The sequence below is a fragment of the Ctenocephalides felis genome, unplaced genomic scaffold (assembly GCF_003426905.1).
Source record: "Ctenocephalides felis isolate EL2017-DRISC unplaced genomic scaffold, ASM342690v1 CF-g0.4_SCAFFOLD_03573, whole genome shotgun sequence".
NCBI classification, from domain to species: Eukaryota; Metazoa; Arthropoda; class Insecta; order Siphonaptera; family Pulicidae; genus Ctenocephalides; species Ctenocephalides felis.
Genome location: NW_020539727.1, coordinates 3,615,643 through 3,627,631, shown reverse-complemented (window position 1 = coordinate 3,627,631; position 11,989 = coordinate 3,615,643). Strand labels below are relative to the sequence as shown.

The following is an 11,989-nucleotide window of genomic DNA, read 5'->3' as shown; positions in this document are numbered from 1 at the left end:
AATACTGTTAAAAAAAAATAAAATGATTAAAGCCCTGCTATTAATATGAATTAAAAACTTGCATTTCCTAGATACATCAATTATCTATCTGCAAAATTTTGTCGCGTTTTCAAACTTATTAAATATTAATAAACTATAAATTGTAATTTTATCCTATAACAATTAACTAAGCAAATAGCTTATTAGCGCAGTTGCTCAACATTTAGCTTACAATTTTTTTACTATTTTTAATGTTGTGCTCTATGAAAAAAGTGCTATCAATATTAAGTTAAAATTTAAGTTTTTAAATCTGATAATTTTTTAAATAAAAATATTGTCTAAATTCAATTTTGTTCTATGATATGGATGGACGATAGATGTGTTTCGTTTTATGTATGATATGCTAAAAAAGAATGTCTACACAATTTTTAAAATTTTTTTATCACATGTGTTAACTATGAAGATGAGCAGGGACGTTTTATAAACTACAGCGATTTTTAAAATGCCAACAATTTAAAATGGGAATGTTATAAATATCGGTAAACTTGGTAATATTTTAAACAGGCTCGTAGAGAAGTTTTCTAGTAAGAAAATAAACATTTTTTTACATTAAAAGGATGTACGATATATGTTTAGCAAGATTTTATAACGTGAGGAGTTATATATTTGTTTATATATAGGCTAATTTTCCGATAAAATAGACCGTAACATAGCGTTGTCATGACAACCCTATGTTACACTTCTTTCTTCATATAAATTGGTAGTAAAATGCTATGTACTTTCTGTGTTATCATGTCACATCCGAAAGATGCAGTTATGATAACATTTTTGACGTTTGTCGTTTTACATCTAAAACGCCTGACTGCACAGCAAACACATGGTATTTTGAGAGTTTTTCCTACAAAATTATATAAAGAAATGAGGGTAATATAGCCATATTATTTACCAAATAATTACCCTCGTAATTGATCCTAAATGTTATGAATTTTTCTCAAATAAGCTTCAAATGCAAATAGTGAATACGTGCAAAATTGTAACTTTTTTGGTTTAACACTTTCCACTCGTAAAATCCGGGATTTATATGAATTTTGCCGCCGGAGCGGCGGCATCCGAGTTGAAAGGGTTAAAGTAGCATTTTATGTATCCAAGGCCTTACACTACATGGACTGCTAGTCCTTAGATGTTTTCCATTTTATAAAGTGTCAAAAGATAGAAGGGGACTGTGACGTCACTTAGTGAACGAGCGTTGTCGACAATCGTGGAACACTCCAGATTGATTAAATGTCAGAGGTCATATGTTTTATTTTAATAATATTATGGCAATTGTGTGGACTGATGATTGTGTAAAACAGATATTATTTATATTCAAAACAATTATCACATTAGTTAATGTAAATCAAATATTATCTGTGATAGATTTATTTTAATAATATTATGGCAACTGTGTGAACTGATAATATTGTAAGAATTTTGATATCAATAATAATGCCGGCCACAGGTTGGAGTGGGCCACCACAGTAACTCTAAGGCTAGTAACATGTTTGTTAAGCCGCGCACATATTTATCATATTTTGATACTTGCTAAATTTTAAAAAGCATTTGGAGGTTATCAACCTACTCTCGCACTGTACAGAGAAACGCGCTAAGAATTTTGCCCAGAAAGTTTTTAACCTCGTACGCTCTTACGTGATTTGTCATCGAGTTTTAACGAGAAAAATTCAAGTAAATATGCAATATTTTATATAGACATATAATCTTTGAAATGCAAAGTGACTTTTGCCGATTATTTACATTGTGTTTATGTGGGATGCATTGTAGATAGAAGTGGGCCACTATTTGTGGACAGACACGGGCCATTTTAGTAATGCCGTTCTTTAGTAAACAGTAACACCTGTTAAAATAGGTTTATATATCATAAGGTCTATGTATATTACGTTTAATCAATCGGGAGTGCTCCACTATTGTCGGCAACGCTCGTTCAGCAAGTGACGTTACAGTCCCCTTCTAACATTATACACTTATTTTTACTCGACTAGCAGTCCATGTAGTGTAAGGTCTATGATTCAAGGCCAATGCTTTAAATTTAATTCAAATAAGGGCGATTTTAAATTTAGGGTCCAATTCTCTGATAAAATATAAATGTTATGGGAACGCCATGTTGCGGTCCTATCTTCGTATGAATCAGTTATAAAAACAACTATATAGTTGTGCCATCAGACGTTTCACACATAAAACATATGAAACGATTTGAAGTTTGGTAATTAATTAAATATGTTTTTAATTTTTTTAATTAGTTCACAAAAGTACATACTCGTACTATACAACAGAGTGTGCACAAACATATTAACTTCTTATAGATCTTCATCGAGTTTCTACTGCTTTTCTAAGTAATTTTAGTAGATCCGGCTACTAATTATAAGTAAAGAAAATACTTACGCAAACATGCGAATTTTTCACACTGTTATCATAAATATCGCCTAAGCAATGCATCTTGAATATTTTTTAAGACAAAAAACACTGCCTTGTAAGTAGCATAGTCAAACATCCAGCTACATAAACGACGACCTTCATTGCCACATTAAAAAATTCTGTTTCCAGAAAACTTCTCCATTCCGAGCCCTTTGTTATCACTATGAAAATGTTAACTTAACAATAATAATAATTAGTTTTCTTTGAAGTTCCTGATGATCGACTCCAACTCTCGTACCTTGCGCTCGTAGAATGCCAATTGTTTTTTGGTTTGGCGAAGTTCTTCCGATTGCTTGTTGTAAGCTTTGCGGAGCTAAAATAGATAAGGAATGTGTTTTTATCAAGAAAACAAGTCGAAATAATTAAATATAGTCGTATAACAAGATTTCCAAGATTGGAAGAAAATGAGTCCATCACCATACCATTTTTTCCTTGCTAAGCAGCAATAATTTCATTAAGCTTCTACTAACATTTCTAACTCATAGTAAATAAAGCCTATTATGATAAGAATATGATCCAGAATTTTTTTGTTTATTAATGTTTATTCATATCACTTATCTCACATTATCCAAAGTCTTTGCAATTTAGGTCGTGCCTGTACAAAATTCCTTATTCGTACCGTTATAATAGAGAACTATTGATTTTTTTTATAAATGCGAAGAAGTAATGAATGAATTCAATTTTCCAAAGATTTTGATCAAATTACAAAACACCAAGTGGATGTAATGGCTGCTATTTCAAAAACAGTTTCATCTCCATACTTAGCACTCACAGACTTAACAATATAGTTACTGAGTGAAAGCACATATCGTAAAGTCGTGAAAATATCATTTTAATCATAAGCCAACTAAAGAAAATTTCAATAAATAAAAATTTCAATGCTAAAGATTTTCTTTTATTCTTATTAAGCACGACTTAAGCAATCTTACCCTATTTTAATGTACTAGGTTTTGTATATTTATTCCAGTGAAAAATTTCATTTTCCCGAAGTTTTGAACTAGTTCTCACACTTTTTACAAAAATCTCACGTTTATTAATCCTCATTTTGTAAAAAGTAATACATGAATGAAAATCGTGGTGCATCTTTGACACTAAAATTGCCAAATTTGTAATTGCTATTACCAGCCTATCCAAACATATCGATTTTGGATAATAGTATTTTTACCTTTACCAGTGTAAAAAAGTAAAATATGACAAAAATGCTGCCTATTGCTGAAATCTACTACGTAGAATCAATTAAACTTTTTAGCACACTATCAACTTACAAAACAAAACTATGCGCAAATATTATAAATTTAGAATCAAGTTATAAATATAAATACAAAAAGTATCTCATCCAGTGCCATTAGACAATTACTGAAACCTCACATCAACCAATTATTTATCATGAAACATAATATTTTACTGACCTCGTTTTCTGAATGGAATATATCAGAATTCGTAATAATTCTTGCAGGTGAGTTATTAGGCGATTCTCTATTTAATTCGTTTGAAATAATAGAATTAACCACATTATTGTTTGTTCCATTACCAAACATTTGTTGCAATTGGTGGAACTTTGTGCTCTGGTTAGAACTCGTTTTTTGGTTTTTCTCGGTCAGCTGTAAAAATAAAACAATATTCAACTTCATAACTCAAAACCAACATGTTAACTTAAAAACAATCGAATTAAATTCAAATAATATATAATGAAAATTTCATTTACCTAGTTACCAGCTAATCATCCTAACTAAGATTAAAAAAAGTATATTATACTATTTTTACCGTGGTATCATTGGTGTCCATGGGCCTATAATCTGGTACAGTTTCGCAGGACAAAAATGCAAACTTCTTTTTGTTATTTTCTGAAACACCATTATGACCATTTTGTTGGACCAGAAGTTTTTTAGGCGCTCTATTCGTACCAGTCGTTGTTATTATATCAATGTTCTCGCCTGAAATGAATATTGTATTTAATTATAACTTAATACTAAATCAGCATGGCATAACATAAAATAGTCGATAGAAAAACCTATGGTAAATCCTCATACAACAATATCTAGTTATTAGAGTCATTCATAGGTTGCGCGAATGAAACTTATGAGCTGTTGAACGGAAATCGCGCTGCAAAAGTACCGCGTTATAAGAGGGTTGATTACATACATTTTGACTTTAACAATTGTTTAAATTGTTTCGCCTATTCTGAATTTATTCACCATTTCTTTGTAGCCTGTCTTATTATCTACGAATTCAATTATATTTTCAATTATCAATTACCCGTCTTCATGGAAACGAGCAAAGGCTGTGCATTTCTTCCCGAAGCCCATTCTTCTGCAGTCAATGCAGGTTTATCACTGGCAGTATCAGGATATAGATCAGCTTGGAAATGTGCAGATTTCCTGGGAACTATCATTGAAATCGGTTCGCAGATGCCTCGAGTCGCGTGCAGCTTGTAGAATCGGAATACTTCACATTGGGACGTGTCCAGGCCGCGTTTTGGCATAAATCCTAGACCTCGCTGGAATAGAAACAATATGGTAAATAGTAAATTAATATTTCATTTATATTATATTTACTGTTATATATAGATTTTGCTATCAGTTTGGTGGAATTACAAAGGTATTGTCTATTGTAAACTTTTACAACCCAACCGAACAATCAATTCGAACGTCTTCATTGAACAACTAACAAAATTGAACAATGCTCTTGAAAAAAGCGTCTAAAACTGAACAATCGAAAAAGTGTCACAATTCATCAGAACAATGCAAGATGTGTATGCCATCTTTGGCCACATGGCAAAAATTATTGAAAATTGGTTGGGATGTTTTCCCACATCCACCATATAGTCCTGACCAAGCACCATCTTGTAATTACTTGGTATTTCAATGTTTACAAAACCCCTTGAATGGTAAAACTTTTAATAATTATAAGCATATCAAATTGTTCTATATTATAAAAACAGAAGTTCAATAAATATGAGATTATAATGCTGATGAAAGATAGCAAAACGTCATCGATCAAGATGGACAATAAATAACCAAAAACAAGTTATTTCGTTCCATAAAATTGACTTTAATTTTTAACAAAAATCCACTCTCACTTAGATGTCAACCTGATACTAATGTTATGACGTCTCCATTAGTTTGGCATGTTGTTTAAATAACGCAGCAATAAAGTTTATCTGAACTGCACTATGTATAGAGGTACATACATTGAAATTCACAAAATATCTTGATATTAAATTCCATTTAGATCCGACTTATTTCTAGAACTATGTTTAAACTAGTTGAAGGTGGCCTTAAGGTTGTAAAAAATATCTAAAAAATCTCTATAAAAAATGTGACTCTGAGCCTAGGTTCCCAAACATTTTTGTGCAGTGGTATAAATATCCACTACCGTGGACTCCTATTTTCATTGTGTGCACCCAAAGCGGGAATCATACCCCTAGACCAACGAGCCACGGGTTGTACCCACTGCATCCAATGTACAACATGCCACGTGTTCTACTCAATAAACACATTTTACACATGATTTGCAACTTACGTTTAATATCTAAGCCGAAATCATAACCCTAGTCCAACAAGCCACGGGTTTTATCCAGTGCATGTTTGTGTTGGAACCAATGTACAACATTGTTGTAAATAATATGTTCTCGATCCAATATACAATACTGTAGTAAATAATATGTGCTCGAATTTAAAGAAATGTCCGGGCTCGTGTAAACTACATATATGATGAATAATATAATCATCAAATACTATTGGGTATAAACAATATGCATTGAATATTCCAGAGTATAAATAATAACTACTTTACGCCCCCGGGTGGGCTCGAACCAACAACCTTTCGGTTACAGCCGAACGCGCTAGCCAATTCGCCACGGGGGCTCTTATCGCATCTTGATAATAGTAACACATCTCAATAAACACATTTTACACATGATTTGCCCATTGCGTGTTTGTGTTGCATCCAATGTACAACATTTTAAAACTTACGCGCTAGCCAATTGCGCCACGGAGGCTCTTATCGCTTCTTGATAATAGTAACACATCTCAATAAACACATTTTACACATGATTTGCCCATTGCGTGTTTGTGTTGGATCCAATGTACAACATTTTAGTAAATAATAGGCACTCGATTTTATAGAAATGTCAGGGCTCGTCCGGGATTTGAACCCGGGACCTCCCGCACCCAAAGCGGGAATCATACCCCTAGACCAACGAGCCACGAGTTGTACCCACGAGTTGTACGTGCCCGCGTAGGTTCAATCCACCAACCTTTCGGTTAAACTTTAAATATTACTAATGAAAAGACGTTTGTTCGTTACTTAATTAACTAACCTATATTTACATTTAATAATCACTTATCCTAAAACATTGCTTATTCTAACATGGAACTTATATCTACACTAATCTGTAACCCATGTTACATCCAATGTACATCATTGTAGTATATATGTACTCGAATTCAAAGAAATGTCCGGGCTCGTCCGGGATTTGAACCCGGGACATCCGCACCTTAAGCAGAAATCATACCCCTAAACAAACGATCCAAATACAATACAATATTGTAGTAAATAATATGTGCCCGCGCTCGTCCAGGATTTGAACCCGGGACCTCCCCACCCAAAGCGGGAATCATACCGGGATTTTTTTTTTTTTTTGATGACGAGACCTCTTAAATGTTGTTGAATTCCTGGGGTTCATGTGGACCACTTTTAGAATTATAGGACTATGGTATCCACCATCAATGAACAATCATAGAAATCGTCGAAAATAATTTTTTAACACCTCATTACAAGAAAACGGCCGGGCCGATCTTAACCAAAACTTAATCAGGTAAACCAACCAATATGCTTTTTTGAATTTTCAAAATCGATTCGAAGAAACGGCTTGGCTGATCGTCGAGAAAAATTGATAAACGCTAGTCCTCATCAAGATACACCGAATGCCTTTTAATTTTTGAAATCGGTTCAGCCGTTTTTGAGAAAACGCCGATTTACGGCAAAAATCTGTTCACATACACGCACACACATACACACACACATACTTTTTCCAAATGTTGGTCTCATTCGATTCAGAATGGCTTGAAACGTCGAGGAAACTAAATTAACGAATCGGATTTTTTGATAAAAATAAACTTCTCCTTCGGGAAGTTAATAAGTTTAAGATTTACTAGTTTTGAAATACCTGTGGGTTTCCAGAAAGGAATTGACTTAAGTAATGCATATGTGGTGCATTATCGACAACCTCGTAGTAGCGAATGTTTCCATCTCCTTTACCAGCAAGATATATCTGAAACATTTAGAAAAAAAATTATATAATTATTTTAATGTATTTAAAACCAGAAAACATACTGGTTATGATTGATGGTTTCATCTAGGCATTGGTTTTGATGATGGTTTCATCTATGCAAAAATCTAATGCTCTTCTTAGACCAATCCGTAAAGTTGATTAAAAAATTTGATCGATGTTATACAAATTTTAATTAACAAATGAAAAGTATGTATCATCCATAAGTTACTGTGCAACTAGTAATTATATAACAAATAGAAACATTCCAAACTCATCCATAAAACTATTTATCGTATCTCGCAACGATTGCGACAAACCATAAAAATATATTATGATGATTTAGTAATTAATCGTCAACTCACCATATTCGTGTCATAATCGTAATAAGGAAAAACATTCCTGAAGAACTGTCTATGACCTCAGTTGCCAATGGTGCACTAAGGTCGTGCTGATCCCAAACGGACCATTGTCTGTCGGAATGGCGAGAGAAACCAGTGGTCAATACACGTCCATTGGATAAAAATGTGGTCTTGCTAGCTTTGGTTCCTGTGTGACAAAAACCTTCCTGAAAATAGAGAAAGAAATATAAAAATATATAAACTAGGTGAATGTAGCATTTAGCCTTATGGCAAGATGCATGAACTTCCCGAAATGTGTAAGAATAAACTTAATCAATCGAAATTGAAATTTAGATAGATACAATTTTCAACTGTTTTTTGTAAATAAAGTTATCGCTTTCAATTAAATCTAAACATTGCGATTTCGAATAGAATTATCTTAAACACACTTAAATTAACTGTGATTATATTAATTATATTGCACAGACACAGGACACAGGTTCCGGTATGTCCTAAAATTGTAGGTCACTATTTTAAATTTTGGTGAATTGACAATGTTTGACTCATCACATCACAAAAGCAATTTTGAGAAAACATAAATTAGCGAATCGGTTTTTTTCATGAAAACAAACTTCTCCGTCGGGAAGTTAAATATTTAGTTAATTTAGTGAATAATGCAATATGGTGTTAGTTCATTACATCGTCTGTCATTCTTAAGTCTTATAAACCAATAACTGGTCTCTTTCCCTAAAGTGTAATACGATAAAACTCAAGGCACTACGTAGTATTAACTTCCCGTAGGGTAAGTTATTGTAATCATCCAAAAATCGAAATTAAAATTTTTTGCATTTCTCGACGTTTTGAAGGTTTCTGAACATTTTGGCACACCTCAGAAAAAATTGATGTGTGTGGTGTGTGTTTTGTGTGGTCCGCATTTTTTCGTTCACGTTTTCGGGCGCACGGATCAACCGATTTGAATGGTTCAAAAAACATTCGATTCCTGTTGATAGCGAGATGTGCTGATTAGTTTTTGGCAAAGACAGATTCAGCAGTTACGGAGATAAAGAGCAAAAAGTACAGAAAATAGAAATCGAGTTTTTGAGAGAACGGAGCATCGGATTTGAAACAACTGAAAAGCATTCAATTAGTAATGATTGGGAGAAGTGGTTATTAGTTTTTGGCAAAGGCAGGCCCAGTCGTTTCGAAGATACAGAGTTAAATGTGCAAAAAATTGCAGTTTTTGAGAGAATTAAGGGTTCGATTTGAAAGATTCACAGAACTTTCTGCTCGTTTTAACACAAATAATTGATTTTGGAAAAAAAATTGTTTCGATATTTTTTTTTTTTTTTAATTTTTTGTATATCTAAAATAATTCAGATTTTATTCTTAATTCTGACTAAAGTTCTAATATACTTCAAACAAATAATTTCAATTCAGTTTATATAATTCTTATAAATATTTAACGATATTGTTCGAAAACATTTAATATTCCTCGAAAATTTAGTTACGGTACGGGAAGTTCCAGCAATTTGCCTTAAAGTACGATGCCATGCGCCCCACTAGTTTATCTGAGATTGAAGCTGTGCTTTTCATTTTGTCTAAGGGATATGAATTTAAATGCAATTCTTAATAAAATCTTTATTAACAAACGTTCAAATGCAAACGAACAGATGAATCACAATTTGTCAACTGATACAAAAATTACACAGCCGATTCTTAGTAACGAACATAAAATAATGATAAACCATTTGACCATAGATAAAAGAAGAGTATGCATATGCATTTGACAATATTTTTTTCATCGGCTTACTAGCGCTAAATTTGCGACTGTTGGACCCCTAACTAAACCTTGTGAACGCGGATTTTGTTTTGAGACAATAGGCCCTGCTCTAAATGTCAAATAATAAATATTAAATTCAGTTGAAATCATTTATTTTTGAACAAGATTAAAAGTTGATTATTCTAAATTATTATTAAGCCCACGACTACTTTTGTAAATATTTAGTGAGATCACTGCATATGCAGTGAAAGTATTTAAAAATGTCAGAAGAATTAATAATATCTATGAATAATCAAGCAATTAAAAGCGAACCACCAGAATATTCGGTAGAAGATATTAAACCCGAAGTTGAGGATGAGTTTGATGTTTTCGATGATATCGTTAAATCTGAATCATGTACTGAGGATTATAAAACGTGTTCAGAAAAATTCATGAATTCCGAGGTGACTAAAGAAGAAGAAATTAAACAGGAATTATTTGAGACATCAGCTTATAAATGTGACATTTGTAATCGATCATTTGCCGAATCAGATCAATTAAAAGAGCATGTGGTCGATCACATGTCTAGTAATAGTAAAGAACGCCCATATGAATGCGAAATCTGTCATAAGACTTTCAAACTATCAAGAGGGTTGAAATCACATATGAATACACACTCTGAAGAATTTTCTTTTCCATGCAAAATTTGCAAAAAGCCTTTCAAAGATTTGGTTACTTTGAAAAAGCACATGCTCATTCACAGTGGTGAGCGTCACCATGAATGCAGTATATGCAAGAGGACATTCACACAATTATGTAATTTGAAAAGTCACATGCTCATTCACAGTGGTGAGCGCCCCCATGAATGCAGTATATGCGATAAGAAATTCACAAAAAAATGTAATCTGAAAAGTCACATGCTCATTCACAATGGTGAGCGTAACAATGTATGCAGTATATGCAAAAAGACATACACAGAATTAGGTCATCTGAAACGTCACATGCTATTTCACAGTGGTGAGCGTCACCATGAATGCAATGTATGCAATAAGAAATTCACACAGAAAAGTGATCTGAAACGTCACATGGTCAAACACAGTGACATACGACACCATGAATGCAATGTATGCAATAAGACATTTACACAAATAAGTTATCTGAAAAGTCACATGCTCATTCACAGTGGTGAGCGCCCCCATGAATGCAGTACATGCGATAAGAAATTCACAAAAAAAAGTAGTCTGAAAAATCACATGCTCATTCACAATGGTGAGCGTAACCATGTATGCAGTATATGCAATAAGACATTTACACGATTAGGTAATTTGAAAAGTCACATGCTCAAACACAGTCAAACTCAGACACCATGAATGCAATGTATGCAATAAGACATTCACACTATCAAGTAGTCTGAAACGTCACACGCTGTGTTGTCCCAGAGAAAATCCTTATAAATGTGAAATATGCAATAAGAGATTTACTCAATCCAGTAAATTAAAAGAGCCCATGGCACTTCATGGTGGGAAGTTTGAAGAAAATTAATAAATGAACATATTTGTTAACTCAATTTCAATATTTGGAAACAAGTTAAAGTATCTTTGCATATAATATAATGTATATGTATATGTAAATAGTATGAAATATACAGTACACATCACATAATATGCATTTATTGATAGTCAAAGCAATTGTTACATTTTATATTTTTTTAAGTTTATTTAGCTTAGTTTTAAATTGAATATTAACTAATGTAGATTACCATCCAGATTAAATGCTAATCTTGGTCAGCTTGTTATCAGATTTGTATTAATTTCCCTAAGAAAAAGTTTGTTTTCGCCAGAAAATCTGTTTTTCTAGTTTTATGTTTTCTTCAAGTTTCATGTCATTCAGAATCAAATGAGAACAATTTAAAAAAAGTGTGTATTTGGGCCGATTTTTGAACTTTTTGATATACCTATGATTACACCAAGCTGCTCAGGCGAATTTCTATTTCAATTAGACTTTGATTTTTAGAATCGACATATTTGAGCTCACAATTCTGAAACAATTTTGATAATTCAAAAACCGTTCAAAAGATATTGATTGGGAATGATACTGATTAGTTTTTGGTAAACATCCGCACCAACATCTCCTTGTAATTATTCGTTAAATTTTTTTTTCGACAATTTT

At 32.7% G+C, this 11,989-nt stretch overlaps 2 protein-coding genes and 1 non-coding gene across 3 annotated transcripts; 1 reads left to right on the top strand and 2 right to left on the bottom strand.

Moving 5' to 3' along the window:
- Positions 1 to 271: 271 nt before the first annotated feature.
- On the bottom strand, positions 272 to 8,106 carry LOC113389130 (coronin-2A-like). The gene is made up of 6 exons (XM_026626183.1): positions 8,086 to 8,106; positions 7,619 to 7,723; positions 4,705 to 4,945; positions 4,213 to 4,382; positions 3,858 to 4,049; positions 272 to 2,761 (listed from the first exon to the last, which is right to left on the bottom strand). The coding sequence occupies exons 1-6, from the start codon at positions 8,086 to 8,088 to the stop codon at positions 2,642 to 2,644; spliced, it is 831 nt and encodes a 276-aa protein (XP_026481968.1). The 5' UTR covers positions 8,089 to 8,106; the 3' UTR covers positions 272 to 2,641.
- Positions 6,584 to 6,655, bottom strand: Trnap-ugg. The gene has a single exon. It is a non-coding gene; the product is annotated as a tRNA-Pro (tRNA).
- Positions 8,107 to 10,101: 1,995 nt separating the features above from the next.
- Positions 10,102 to 11,190, top strand: LOC113389304 (zinc finger protein 525-like). The gene is made up of 2 exons (XM_026626351.1): positions 10,102 to 10,585; positions 10,805 to 11,190. Exons 1-2 carry the CDS (start codon positions 10,102 to 10,104, stop codon positions 11,188 to 11,190), a joined length of 870 nt encoding a protein of 289 aa, XP_026482136.1.
- Positions 11,191 to 11,989: the final 799 nt, after the last annotated feature.

What these genes read in the sequence shown, in the direction of transcription:
- LOC113389130 (XM_026626183.1), bottom strand. An exon ending in GCTCGTTTCCATGAAGACGG is followed by an intron (nt 4,383 to 4,704) that starts GTAATTGATAAT and finishes TATTCATTTCAG; the next exon opens with GCGAGAACATTGATATAATA. An exon ending in TGGACACCAATGATACCACG is followed by an intron (nt 4,050 to 4,212) that starts GTAAAAATAGTA and finishes TTATTTTTACAG; the next exon opens with CTGACCGAGAAAAACCAAAA.
- LOC113389304 (XM_026626351.1), top strand. Translation starts at nt 10,102, where the DNA reads ATGTCAGAAGAATTAATAATATCTATGAATAATCAAGCAATTAAAAGC. An exon ending in GCACATGCTCATTCACAGTG is followed by an intron (nt 10,586 to 10,804) that starts GTGAGCGTCACC and finishes ACACAGAATTAG; the next exon opens with GTCATCTGAAACGTCACATG.